This window comes from Colias philodice, chromosome 1 (assembly GCF_061535455.1).
Source record: "Colias philodice isolate Cphi_HAF_F1 chromosome 1, ilColPhil1 Martin Lab GWU primary, whole genome shotgun sequence".
NCBI lineage: Eukaryota > Metazoa > Arthropoda > Insecta > Lepidoptera > Pieridae > Colias > Colias philodice.
Window position 1 is genome coordinate 13,918,566 of NC_143086.1, and position 14,868 is coordinate 13,933,433.

Consider the following 14,868-nt stretch of genomic DNA (forward strand, 5'->3'; position numbering starts at 1 on the left):
GGGAATAAAGGATAGGACTGGGAAGGGTAAGGGAAAGGACAGGACGACCTTATTTGGGATTTTATCATTTTACACGGTTAAGCTTTAGTTATAGTAGTAGTAAAAAAACAAGGCAAAAAATAGAGTCATCAAAACGTCAAGTGCAGACCTAAAAATCGGTTTAGTAATTTTTCTGGTATACCTAAAAGAAATTCGATTCCAAACTAACCGTCCGACTTTATGCATCCTCATCACGTTAATATCATCCTACATTCTACAATAGCCTTATCACCTAAATACATCTTATAGCACGCTGTTTCCTCAACATTATGTAAATCCTTATACAATTGACAGTACCCGTGGTCTCATATTTTTCTATTAAGCGTATCATCCCGCGTGGAATACGAATCAAGTATCACAACCTTGGCAATGCATAATCCAATTCACGCATACTAATATCAATAAATTCGTTCAATAGAATGAATTGACAATGCTTATGTTGTTCAACAACAAGTGCATTGTCATTCAGTCTTGGAAAGTTGTCACGTCCTGTATTTGTGAAGTCCGAGATATTTTGTCCAGTCCGGGGTCGTCAAATCCGATAGGTATATTTTGTCCAATCCGGGGTTCGTCAAATCCGAGATGTTTTGTCAAGTCCAGTATGTTCGTCAAATCCGATAATATATTGCGTCCAATCCGGGGTGTCGTCAAATCCGGTGAGTGTCATATCAGGGTTCTTAAATCTAATTATATCATTTAAAAAGCTGCGTATGAACATCGTGGAGCCGAGGCCTTAGACGATGTTCATGGGATTCTCGATGATGTTAACGGGCGTGTTGTTGGTGCGTGGTTTCCTGCGGAACAGAAAGTCCGCGAGGCTGACCGCACGTTGTGGTACTTCTGCGTCGTAGAATCCATCAAATTCGCTGCTGCTATGGGTTTCGGCTGCTGGTTTCTTGATATCCGTGAGGGAGAAGTTAGTTTTGTTGTTACCGGAGTACGCGGCTGTGCCCAAGTCGGTGGAATATGCCTTGGATTGAAGGAGGCTTATGAACGCTGGTAGGCCGGGATTATCGGCTAGTGAGAGGGGTCGCTGCATTTGCTTCATCACTCTAGCACGGACAGCACTCGCGAGGCTGTCCCGGGATGAAGAGGTTTCGTTTCCGACTTTTGAGCTTGATCCTTCTTCCTCTGAAATTGTTAGATTGAATTGAGAAATAAACAATTGAATAGAATGATATTCATTACTATAAAGGCTGCAATTGTTAAATAATTCTTTTTTTATATTTTTTTTTGTTGTAAAAAGTATAATAGATTTAGTAAAATTTTACACATTCTTTAATAACTGTACTAGTATATTACTAAGGTATATTATATTATAATGCTATCGTCAGAGTTATCGATGGATAAAATCAGTTTCCAAACCTTTGGGTATCGATGCCCTAGGAGAGGGTCCGTCTTCGTCTGTGTGCCCTTCAGAGAGCGTCTCCAGAGGTCGGTGCTCTGGTTTGTCATGGGCCATGCCACTCGTACCAGACGTCGACGGTGTGGGGTTCTGGAATTACGTAAATCATTTCAGATTAGGTTTTTTATATTAAAATAAATAATGTTTAATTTTAGAATTTTCAATTTGTGCATTATTGGGCGGAAAGACGGAGTGCATTTGTGAGGTGTTCTTTATTTATCTAGACTTTGATGACATGACATGATGACATGACATGGATGCTGGAATATGAGATTGCGAAAGCATTCCAGTTTAGATACTATTCACCAAGAAAATTCTTCCTATATCATAGACAAACGTTGATGTTGAAAATATTTTGTTAGCAACGTCAATGTTTGAAATTTTTTTGGAAGCACGAAAACGTACTGTGAAAACGTTTTGTCAAAAAGTATTTTTTTTAAACCAAACTCACCGCATACAAGTCATGCGTGCTGTTAATGATCGCCGTCTCCCCGATGCCGTCAAGGAAGAACGTCACCATGTTGCCCTTCCCCTTCACGTCGATAGTTCCCCTGCAGCGCAGCTTGTAGCCGCGCTTCGACAGTATGTCGTACACCTCTTGCGTCACCTACAGAACGTTCGCAACGCCACTATAATAAACGAGTGGCTGGACATTATGTAAATGGGCGGGGACTTTCGCTTTGCGGTAACATGGATGTTGGAGTGAGAGTGTAAGTAAGATTGTGGTACCACAATTGTCGCACAGCAGGGTGTTATGCTTTGGCATTGCAATGATAAACTTTAATGTTGGCTTCAGACTTAAGAGGGAAAATTTTCATTAGGCATTCAAAAACATCTAAAATTCTAATATAGCCAGATTAAGCTACAATCACATAAGTAGGTACTGAACACTTCAGTTTACTAGATGTTAACATCTCCAATAGAGATCCAATGACAGGCCTCTTATAAAAAATCACCTGGATATGATCAAGAAGTCCAGTGGAGTCCATCCTAGAGGCGACATTGACGGCATTTCCCCAAATGTCATACTGCGGCTTCCGAGCACCGATCACACCAGCCACCACGGGTCCAATATTGATCCCTGTAAGATGCCACTCTTGATGTCTATCCACATGTTACATTAAAACAATCGCAAAATGCAACTTTCGCAGTAATGCATATAACATTCGCAGAGGATAAATTCAATTTATTGACAACTGAATACACAAATTTTATGGTAAATTGCGTAAAATAAGAGAATTCAGCACCCGCGAGACAACAGTTCTCGAAAACCGCTAGCAAGAAAAAGAAACCGTTCAACCAGCAATATAGAACCCACAGAGATCTTTATGAGAACTCTATGGGCTGTTTAAGCAGGAACTTCTTAAACAGCCCATAGAGATCACTAGCGGCTATCAAGTCCCGTTAACTTGCAGAACCAGCACATTGATACTTACCGATCCTGATACGGAACGTGTTGAACGAGTGCTCGTTGACGTACTGCAGCTGTTCGCGGAGCCGCAGCGCGTAGTCCGCCATCGCGGTCACGTGGCGGAACCCGCGCAAGTCACGGGTGGCGGCTGTGAGACCTGGTAGATGATGGTAGAAGATTTAGGGCCAATTTTTCAATGCTTGGATAAAACTTATCCGTCCAATAAATTATTACACGATAATATTAAAATGTCACGTAAACTGTCAAATACGGGCAATAAGAATACTTTTTAAAATGGTAGTTTTATACATTATTCGACGAATAAGTTTTATCCAAGCATTGAAAAATCGGCCCTTAGAGCATGTTAATTGTAGCTTTTATGCACAGATTAACTTTGGGGCATGTGAAATGGAAGTTTATAAGGAGTCCACGTTATTACTTTTATGTAGTAATAACGAGGAGCTGATATCGGCTAATGTGTTGATTCCTAGTGTAATTTTTGTCAACTTTTGTGCAAACATTACGCATTTAGAGATTGAGAATTAAATGATTTTCTTTGATTGATGCAATACGGTCTAACAATAGGACGTGTTAATTGACGTTTATGTGATTACGACTGGATCAGATTTGCTTTGAGTAGAAGAAGATTATTTATTTCCTCATAATTTATTATGGCTTGTGAACAACGTTGAATAGCCTCAAACTGATATTATAATGTTTAAAGTTGAGTAAATTTAAAAAATCTTAACAGCAGCTGAATTTGCCATGTTTTAAATAAATTTTCGAAGTAGATGAGTTAAAAAATTATAAGTTCGGAAACTTACCTGACGCCGCCATATACGTAGCACCCGTGCTCTTGATCTTCTCAATGTACTTGAACGGCTCCTCAGCCAGGATCTCATCAAAGTCAGCAATGATCTCGTTCAGAAGACGGAGGCATTCGACACCTTCGTTATTGCCCTCAAGTTCCACGTAGAATTCAGAGAAGTTCGGGATGGAGGCGAACATGACGCAGACGGACTCGCATTGCTCGTGGTATAGCTCCTGTAAGGTTATGGATTATTAGAAACTCGGCATTTCTTTCCGGTTTATGATTCAAAAACAAAAAGGTTGTGATGTCATTGTGAGAAGTTACTACGATCCGCCTACGATATAACACTACGATATAATCTTTATACATCCTCTGAAAATGCTTCGTATAATTGATTGAGCCAATAACAAGTTCATCATAATCATAATCATAATCATTTATTCACCATAAATACAAAATTAAATACATAGAAATAATTATCTTAATTAATTAAACATAAAAATACAAGGATATCATAATAGGACCTGATGATTAAAAAGATAATATGACCTGCAGACCTACACTAAGACAGCTTGTATCGTAGGCCTGCAACCCTTCCTGATAACACAAGGTTTAACGAAAGATTAAATAGAGACATATCTTCAAATTCAAGAACGAATTTGAAGATATGTCTTGCAATGTACCAACATAATATCAATAATTATAAATATCTAAGTATTTGTTTGTTAAAGAGGATTATTTGAATAGTCGGTATGCTAGATATTATTTGTCGCTTTCAAAGAATACTAATTGTTCTTGAAAAGACAATCGATCTTTTTATAAAAAAGTAAGCAGGTAAGCTTGATGAAGTGAAACGCACACAACATACGAAGCGAGTGTAAAGATTTCCAATCATTAATTAAAGAAAACAATAGTTCGTGATTTCATAAAGTCAAGCCAGCTATATCGACATTTATTAAATTTCAAACTACACTCAAAACTTTATTATTGTTCTGGTACTTACGTCGAAGTTTTTATCGCTGCATAAGAAATGTTGGGCTACGTGTTCCGGCAGAATGTTCGCTAGCAACTTTCTGTTGTACGCCTCTAGATGTTCCATGTCTTCCTTCTCATCTGTATTGAAGACAGATGTTGTCAGCATTTGTGCAAAGTGTTTACACAAAATTAAAGTTTCAACCTTGTTCATTTAGTTATTTGTTTTGTAATATAAGTAATTATAGTAAAAACAAATTACAAACTATGCTCGACATAGATGAGTTCGAAGAGGAAAATATTCTTATTGTATCTCTAATTTCATATTAATAAGATAAAGTACGATTTCTTCCGGTAGGATAACAAATTCTTGTCAGTTAATGAGAAAGCAAATGCATATTTGAAATGCTGAGCTGATTGTTTAATGTGATCTAACCTTTATTTGTTATCTATAGACAGAAAAACTTTAACTTATCTAATATTCCATACAAATCTCACCATTGGCCTGCAATTTCCAGATGAAGTCCAGCCGATAGGTGCTCTCAGTTTGCTGTGAGTGTAACAGCAAAGCGACAAGCGCACCTAGAGCTACTACAATGTTGGTCAAGTCCTGGTTCCAGTCCTCTGCGCATTTGTACCTAGAGAGAGAAAAATATTCTAGAGGCAATGTATCAATTTACTTAGTAATCCATTTAACCCATTGAGCCCCGAACGGCCAGATCCGACCTGTGTTTCCGGGGCCTGATGGATTAAAAAAGAAGATGATATTGGACCTTAACTAACATAAGGTTACCAAAGGCTCTAAATTCATAATATTATTTGCAATATATAAAAACTGATTTTTGATATTCATGATATCCACCCAAATACCATGAATATCACGAGTAAATATCATATACAAATCTTACGTAACGCGGATACTAATTTAAATAAATCATTATTTGTATAACTATTTCTAACACGGTCCCAATTATTTTACTCTTTTATTATATGCATTGCTACAGAAAAAAGAACGATTATCACTGGGTTACCTATAACTGTTATGGTAACACTTAAAAATTCTTATCAGACTTCCCTACTACATATTTGTATAGAAATGATCACTCACTGGTTGTTATAGTAATGCTGCTGGTAGTAAATGAACTTCTGTGTGGTGATGCCGATATACGTGAAGCTGATGATGACCAGGAGGATCGTCTTCAGCAACGTGATGAGAACTTGGTGCACCGCGCAGAGGAACATCACCAGGAGAGTCAGTTGGAGGTAGTGCTGGTGGAAGATATAGATTAAAATATCGTAAAGAAGGAAGATACAATTAATAGACTTATCTTAAAGGTAACCGATTTGTTACAGGTACTATTTCAAGTTAATAGTGCTGATGATGTAAGAATAAGATTTATACATCGTTAAGAAATTATAGAAGAGACTTTAAGTCAATGAAATTGTAATTATTATCATAGAGATTCAGAAGAAGTCACATATTGAAGTGAACATAGTATAATTATTATAGATGTAAAGACTATAAGTAAAAAGGATTATTTCAAGTAAAATATACATTATCATATAAATTATTCTTTTAATATAGTTATGGAAAAGTAAGATTAAGGGAAAATAAGCAAATGTCCTTATCCCTTACCTCATTAATGCTTCGTGGACATTCATCGCCGGCGACGGGTTCTGATGGCTGAGATAGTAGGTGAATTCCCTGCAACGAGAAACATAATTTAAATAACATTATACTAGTAGGTCTTAAGTAATTCATTTAAAAAATTGGGTCTTCTTTTAATAATTTGATTCGATTGAAATATTGTCATACAGTCTAAATAATATATTATATGGTTCGTATTCAAGGAATCATTTTCATCTTACCATAACGACTTCGATCTGTAGAGCGACTGCGCCAACCACAAGGAACGACATGAGTTGTGCAAGAGTTCGGTTGTTGTGGATACTAGCTGAGAATCTTTGCAGTTTCGGCGCCGTGTACTATAATGTTAAAATACTGGTTTACTGTAGGATAAGAAAGATAGAAAAGCAACAGAAATGAAATGATAGAAATTGACCACAATAGATACAACTTCCCGTAAGTGATATTCTAAACAGTTTATTAATTATTTAAATTTTTATGAGCAACCATTACAATGTTTTGTTTCGATTTAAGAAATATTGCTTGTTTCTCTACTTATTAATCATAAACGTAAATTAAACTACAATGAAGTATCTAACGTTGTAACAAAAGACAAATCATAACTAAAAATATTCTATCAATGTGATCATGTATCCAGGGTAAATACTAAATACCTAAATTAAATATAATGTGGAGTATTTTAAATTTACCAACCTTAAAATCGAGGCAGACCACGATATACGTCACACTCAAGACGATGGAAGCGCAGAGGAACATAGTGATGGCACACCCGATGGTTCTATAGATAACATACAAATTTAGAAATTTTAAGGATCAGGTCATTATCGATTAGTGAATAGTAAAAATTCGGTAAAGAGACGAGATTCAAACCATAGACTTCGAAAATGTCCCGTTTATAAAGCTTTTGAATATGTACTATCAAACTAAAAAAATATAATAAAAAAATGCCAATTGTTAAAAAGCTTCTTAATAAATACTATAAGTAGAAGAACAGTTTATAATACTCACATATCGTAGACCATTGTTTGGATGAAAACAATAGCGATGTACACGAGGATTGAGCAGAAGAAGTAGATTTTGAGCATTCTGTCTCTCTCCGCGTTGTACTGGAAACAAGAATTAATAATATTTATGAAACACATACTGAAACTTGTATTCTACTTGTGGGCGAAGATAAACCGAAGATGTAGCTAAATGTACTACGTGAAAATTAATGCAATTTTGACCTATTTTGTAACTTGTCTGAATTAACGTATCCCTTAGGCATATTATGATACGGTAAATTATATCTACTAGGCAGGTGAAAGTTTTTTTTTCAAGTTTATGGGAGTGTAGGCAAACGAGCATGTGGATCGCCTTGAGGTAAGCAATTCCACAACTCATAGGCATCTACAGACGTGTCCGAAGACGTGTTGCCGACTTTTTAAAGTGGAGGCAGACTCTCCTTTTAAATGCCTCGATATCATAGGCGCTTGGGAATATCGTTGGAAATATAAAGTTCTTCCTTAACAAAATATTACCCGCAAAGATCGTCTATAACATTTGGCTTGCTACCAAATAGTTTTGAATGAAACTTAAATGCTCAGTTAAACGTTTTCTAACCATTTAAAGCCAAATTATTAACCGCACAACATTAAATAGAGTTTCACTACAATTAGGTTTTATGTGCCAGATATTACAATTATTGTGTGTCAAAATAATTCATAAGTAAGATACCTAGTAACAATCTATAGCTATTTTAATATCTTTCTTGCTTATTATCAGTTCAACCAGATAAAAATCTTGCTACATTTTAATTTATTGTGTTCTACTATTTATAATGTGTGTATAAATAAACGTTTTTTCATTTCATTTCTCATTTAATAAACCTTGTTTTTAAAAGTTACCTATATGTATTTTTCAACAAGCGAAGCCAGGGGTAAAGTTAGTGCCAAGTTCATGTTATTACAACTCCACCTCGTTACAAGTTGGTATGAGACGCGGAGATTCATCTCAAAGTTTTTAAAAGGGATCCCACTTCATTTTTGTGTTCGGAACAAAATGGTAAATTTATTTTGGCAACTTTGGGCGTTGAGATGTAATAGATAGATAGATATGAGTTTAAAAGCCGATCAAATAATACCTACTTACATCGATATCGATAAAAAAACTTAGAATTAAGTTAATTACCTATCCACTATGTTACGGTTAAAATTACAACATTGAACCCGTAAAATCCCATTAACAATAATAATTAAGCTATAACTTTCAATCTAGGCACAATTACTTTAAAACAGTCTACCAATCGGTATGCGTACGATGTGTTCCAACATTACCTACATTCGAGGCGTTTACGCGAATTTCCCAAGTGCCGCTCTAACTAGATTTCTAGAACACAGTGGCTGCCAACTGGCCCCTCTCCAATTAGCCCAGAGTAATTTGCAGCCTTCTTTGCATGAAATAAGTTAAAAAATTCACTATTGCAAGGACCCCCGGGAATGAATTAATCGCGCGAATTAAGTAACATTGTTTTAAATTTAAATGTAATTGCGAGTTGAGATAATTTAGTACCTACTGAACTAGCAGAAATATAAATTTAACGAATCTTGCGATTATTTTTTTCGAACATTTACATGAAATTTTTTTTGTGTGACATAAAAATGTAATGAATTAAAGAGGGAACTGAATAGATACAACAAAAATCTGAAGCGTAAAATATAATCGAAAAAGTATAAAAGATGAGTACCTAATACAAAAGCTTTTTTTCGTTGTGTTTATTTACCGAAGGCCATTTCTTTTACAATAAAAAATTGTCTCTGTATACAGAATCAGTTTTAATTAGGTACTTTTCATTGCTATTGTACTATTAATTAATGAAAACACTAACATAATATACATACTAGTTTTTTTAAGATTTTGAAACATTATAACTACTGTAAAATTAAACATCGATGACATTTTTAGGCGACGTTTTTACAGTAGTTTTAACGAACAGTTTAAGAAAAGGTTGCATAACTTTTTTATACCTACTGAAATTCTCAAAAAAGATGCAGATAATAATTCACGATATCTCTAGGCAAAGAAGGAAGAAGATCACCTAATACTAAAATAAATTTACATGCTTTGGTCGTTGTATTCCTGCTCCGTAGAAAAATCAAGAATAACCTAATTTACCTATTAAAGAATAACCTAATTTACCTTATCTATAAATTACCTTTTTCTCCAGTTTGCTATCTCGGAAGGTGAGTGTGAACGGCTTGCAGTGTTCCGTCCTCAGGCGATCTATGGAGCGGGCGTCTATAGCTTTCATGAGGTATTCGTTGACCTCATCTTCTGGCTTCTTGTTTTCATTGCTGGCATCGACACCGATCCTGAACATAGGTATATTATTTCAATTTTTTTCAAGGCGTAGCATATTAAGGGGCAGTTGGGGTATCTGATGTTAAGTGGTTGCCACCGTCCATAAACACCTATAACCCTATAACCTTTGCTGGCCTTTTAATGACGAATACGCTATTTCCCTGAAGGCCCCAATGTCATAGTTATTTCTATAGTTATAACATCATAGCTAGATCATTCCAAAGCTTTACCTTACGCGAAAGGGTTTAAGAATAAATTCCATACACATTACAGTGATTTTTTATAATTTATATTACGTATTTTGCTTTTAAAATAAGCTATTGTTTGTATCGACGTTCGGTTGAAAGCCGTCCCAAAGGAACGTCATGTTTCTGTAACGTTAACTGTGTCTAGCTAACTTCCGCTCGCTATCGCTGCTAATTTGTCTGTGTCTTAATATCTTATTATATTGTTATACTAATAATTAATAGAAAGTACTTCTTATATTATTTATGTAACAAACAAAGTTTGATGGTATGGAAGATATTATGGGAAAACTTTGTCGTATTATACTTTTTTCAAAGAACAAATAAAATAGACAGAGAGTCTTAGAATTGGACATTACTAAAACATATTTCAATTAATTATAAGAAAATACCTCTTTATGTGTTTGATATATTCAAAGTTCATAATACATTTTGCACACAATTCCGGGAGCGTTTATAAATTTCAATTAAGCTCCCGCTCATTACAATGCCACGTTTCTACTTTTAGTTTCATTTTCAGCAAAATTAAATAATGGCGCAATTAAATAGAAATAATAGGAAATATTCTGTTTGAAATGGAAGGAAATTTATCATATTTTCGTTATATTCCATGCATAATAATAATGTTTTGAAAGGATCAAACAAAACACAATACCTATTACTCTCTCATTGTATATCTGTAATATCTTTCTTGGAATATTTATACAACTTATGTTAAAAAGAGAATATCAGCTGTCCGTTTGTTTTGCTATCAATATTAACAACAAGAGCTATTTGGATGAAGTTAGGAATGGAAATAGGGCAAGAATCAGGGTCAAACATAGGCTACAAAACAAATTCGGGGCAGAGCAATTTTTCAAATAATTCCTATAAATTGAGGACACAAAACTTGTCACAAGTCATCAAACCGCGCCGTTGTTTCACGTCTCCCACAGTTCCGGGAACAAATTTTCAATTACAAAAGGCCGTTGGAAAATTGATTAATTCGGACGTAGTACAATCAATTTAAAAAAATTGACGTCTTCCGGGAGTTTCGCTCAATCCCCTTTGAGGGACGAACGGTAAACAATCAACATCGCTTTTCGTCAGCTTTTATATTTATTTTTACCTCTTTTTATACATTTTATGCTCTATCTGACAATGTATTAATTAACTTTTAAATTTATTTTTCGTTGTATTTTTTGGTTATTTCGCTTAAATGTTTATAAAGATTTAATTCAATATAGAACGCTATTTTTTTTGCTTATAATATTATATTCGTAAGAAAACTGTACACATAAGTAAGACGTTTATAAAATCGTTTCATCAGTAAACTATAGTCTTCATCGCTTCATCATGATTTTTTCGTAGATACCGATTTCGTAGATACATAATCACTGTATGACACATTAGTAAATATATTAGTAAATACTTAAGGGAAGAGAAAAGACTAAATTAATATGTGTTAAATTAATTCAAACAGTTTCCCATTCTTTTAATGCAATATAGTTAAAGAGCAAAAGAGACGAAGCGTTGCAAACTAGAAGGAACAAGTCTTGTTATGGCTAAACCACAGTATTACAATATCTATACAGTACGGAAACGAATGTACTTGTGCAGAGAAACGGAGGGGAACTGGCGGGGGGTCGGCCGACGCGGGCCGCGTAAGGCAAACACGCTTAGTTTGCCTTACCTAGCGCGAAAGGACGACGCAGTCGTATTTTTTGTGTAATAATTTTATTATACATAGGTACTTACATATTCTATTATGGCGCGCACAAACTGTTCCGTTTACGGATATAAATCTACATTGAAATCCCAGAAGGAAACAATATTTCAGAAAGATTGTATTAATTGTATCTGTTGAATTAAAAAGCTATGTATATGTTGTCCTCATTATTTTCTAATCATATTATATATATATATATACAATTAAGAACATCCAAAAATAAAGTGTCCACGTAAATAATATTTAGCAGTTATCTGTAATTATATATTTATGATGAACAAATAATTACATCAGATTTAATAATCGCAATTATTTTAAATGTACATATGAATAAATGATTTCATCATAATATTAATAATCACAATTGTTTTATTTCCCATTTGTTGTAACCCTAGCGTATTTTCGTGTGGCAGCGTAAGTACCTACGCTGGCGGCGGCATCGCGCGACATCAAAGGCGATTCCTTACTGTAGGAAATAATATTGTAATACTGTGGCTAAACATCGTAGAATTGAAATTAGATCGCTCGAAAACTTTGTAAGGACGGCGACAAACATAAGCGAGCGGAGTGCAGTTTCCAAGCTAAAAGCTGTGTGTACACTATAATATTATGTACCTAGTGGCTAGTTTAGTAATTGTTTAGTACTCAAAATATTGTAGACCTTATTATATTTTAATGACTTGTATACATCGATATTTGTTGAAAGAAAGAAAGAAGAAAGAAAAAAACATTTATTTCTAGATTATATATGTTGGCTTTTTAGGGATTGTAAAAGACTGACAAAGTTTTAAGATTGTAGTTCTACAAATTACAATTAGAATTCTAGACCCTTTTAAAGAATAAAAATCTATAAGTAAAATCATGAAACTCACTTTGACACTGATTTAATAAGTTTTGTATAAAAACCAATTTTGTACATAAAAGAAAATCGCGTCTTTTTATTAAACACACAACGGTTTTCTTATTACTTTTTAAATGTTGTTACCATCCGAACTCCGTTTCGCCTATACTATATTATTTGTCATCTCCTTGACCTTGGTATGCAAAATTAAGGGTGCTATAACAGTTTTTCAACAAAAACCGCTATTTTACGGTACAATTTTAACTCAAAGCACTTACACGTGAGAACAAAGTAATATCTTAATTTAAAGATAATATATTCAGTTCTACGATCATCTTATAAAAATTGTACGACGTCATACAAAATTGTCGCTGAAATACGATTTTCCCAGCACAATGATGGCATAAAATGCAAAAAAATGGGGTCTAAACCGGTACACTTTTAAGAAAATTAAAAGCCTAATCTATCTTCTTACCTATAAATTATTGAGGGATATATAGTCCTCTATAGATTGTGATAATTTTTTTGTATCTAAATCAAAATTTTATTTCAATTATAAGCTAAATTAAAAATACTTGTCGATTTCTTCATACATTTTGCTCTCGCGGGTCGTCAGACCGCGCTCAGAAGCGCTCTTGGAAGGACGGGTGTATCGCTCCTCGTCCCAAAAATAAAAACGAATTAGAAAAAGATTATTGTGCGTATACTGTCGTTTTCGTGATTTGAAATATTTGATACTTTATAAGAGTAAACTGTATAAGTTTCATATTCCAGTTATTTGTAATTTAAAATTATGTTTTAAAAATTATGTTGACTGAGATCCTCTTTTTTTATGGGTTGTTGAACGGATTGGTGGGGTAAAGCAATTTGACAAAACTTAAATCCAAAATGGCGCCGACGAAAATTTGCCATCTTTTCGTCATGGGTGTCATTTTCATGGTTTTTGGGGTAGCTATTAACCAATATGAGGTCAAAAATAAAATCCAAGATGGCGCCGACGAAAATTTTACATCTTTTCGTCATGGGTGTCATTTTCATGGTTTTTGGGGTAGATATTAACCAATATGAGGTCAAAAATAAAATCCAAGATGGCGCCGACGAAAATTTTACATCTTTCCGTGATGGGTGTCATTTTCATGGTTTTTGGGGTGGATATTACGCAATATGAGGTCAGAACTAAAATCCAAGATGGCGCCGGTGAAAATTTGACATCTTTTCGTCATGGGTGTCATTTTCATGGTTTTTGGGGTAGCTATTAACTAATATGAGGTCAAAACTAAAATCCAAGATGGCGCCGACGAAAATTTTACATCTTTTCGTCATGGGTGTCATTTTCATGGTTTTTGGGGTAGCTATTAACTAATATGAGGTCAAAACTAAAATCCAAGATGGCGCCGACGAAAATTTTACATCTTTTCGTCATGGGTGTCATTTTCATGGTTTTTGGGGTAGCTATTAACCAATATGAGGTCAAAAATAAAATCCAAGATGGCGCCGACGAAAATTTTACATCTTTCCGTGATGGGTGTCATTTTCATGGTTTTTGGGGTGGATATTACGCAATATGAGGTCAGAACTAAAATCCAAGATGGCGCCGGTGAAAATTTGACATCTTTTCATCATGGGTGTCATTTTCATGGTTTTTGGGGTAGCTATTAACTAATATGAGGTCAAAAATAAAATCCAAGATGGCGCCGACGAAAATCTTTGTTATTTTATTTTAGTTTACTTCTTTATTATTAAGAAAATTACACCTATGACGAAAATATGTCAAATTTTCGTCGGCGCCATCTTGGATTTTGGTTTTAACCTCATATTCGTTAATAGCTACCCCAAAAACCATGAAAATGACACCCATCACGAAAAAAGTCAAATTTTCGTCGGCGCCATCTTGGATTTTGGTTTTAACCTCATATTCGTTAATAGCTACCCCAAAAACCATGAAAATGACACCCATCACGAAAAAAGTCAAATTTTCGTCGGCGCCATCTTGGATTTTAGTTTTGACCTCATATTTGTTAAGAGCTACTCCAAAACCTTGAAAATGACACCCATGACGAAAAGATGTAAAATTTTCGTCGGCGCCATCTTGGATTTTAGTTTTGACCTCATATAGCTGGTTAATAGCTACCCCAAAAACTACAACTACCACACTTGCAAATGTGTTTGCTACGTAGGAAAAGTTCAGATTTAAGAGTATCCTAGGTAATGTGTTATGTGACGAATACCTATAATTTATTTCATTCTGACTATTTTTCGGAATAACATACATTTACTAAGAATTGTATACAATGCCGGATTTAATACAGTGCCGGTAACATCATAATATGTATGATAATAATTCTACATTTCTTAAAAAGCTTTGATATTGTATACAATTCATAGATTATTATTCAATGAAATAATGATGTAAAATAGTCACACTTTTTTAAGTTGTTTGAATATACTA

The 14,868-nt window shown here is 34.6% G+C and overlaps 1 protein-coding gene across 1 annotated transcript in view; it reads right to left on the minus strand.

The window, feature by feature from the left end:
• LOC149491465 (adenylate cyclase type 6) overlaps window positions 1–14,868 on the minus strand; it is a 128,319-nt gene continuing 113,451 nt past the window's right edge. The window contains exons 16-29 of the mRNA XM_089697058.1: window positions 9,480–9,636; window positions 7,295–7,392; window positions 6,980–7,064; window positions 6,508–6,624; window positions 6,275–6,343; window positions 5,747–5,907; window positions 5,137–5,276; window positions 4,670–4,779; window positions 3,680–3,899; window positions 2,881–3,012; window positions 2,401–2,525; window positions 1,896–2,051; window positions 1,405–1,534; window positions 1–1,170 (exon numbers count right to left, since the gene is read on the minus strand). Coding sequence (XP_089553184.1) covers window positions 773–1,170; window positions 1,405–1,534; window positions 1,896–2,051; window positions 2,401–2,525; window positions 2,881–3,012; window positions 3,680–3,899; window positions 4,670–4,779; window positions 5,137–5,276; window positions 5,747–5,907; window positions 6,275–6,343; window positions 6,508–6,624; window positions 6,980–7,064; window positions 7,295–7,392; window positions 9,480–9,636 — 2,098 coding nt within the window. The 3' untranslated portion in view covers window positions 1–772. The remainder of the gene's footprint in view (window positions 1,171–1,404; window positions 1,535–1,895; window positions 2,052–2,400; window positions 2,526–2,880; window positions 3,013–3,679; window positions 3,900–4,669; window positions 4,780–5,136; window positions 5,277–5,746; window positions 5,908–6,274; window positions 6,344–6,507; window positions 6,625–6,979; window positions 7,065–7,294; window positions 7,393–9,479; window positions 9,637–14,868) is intronic.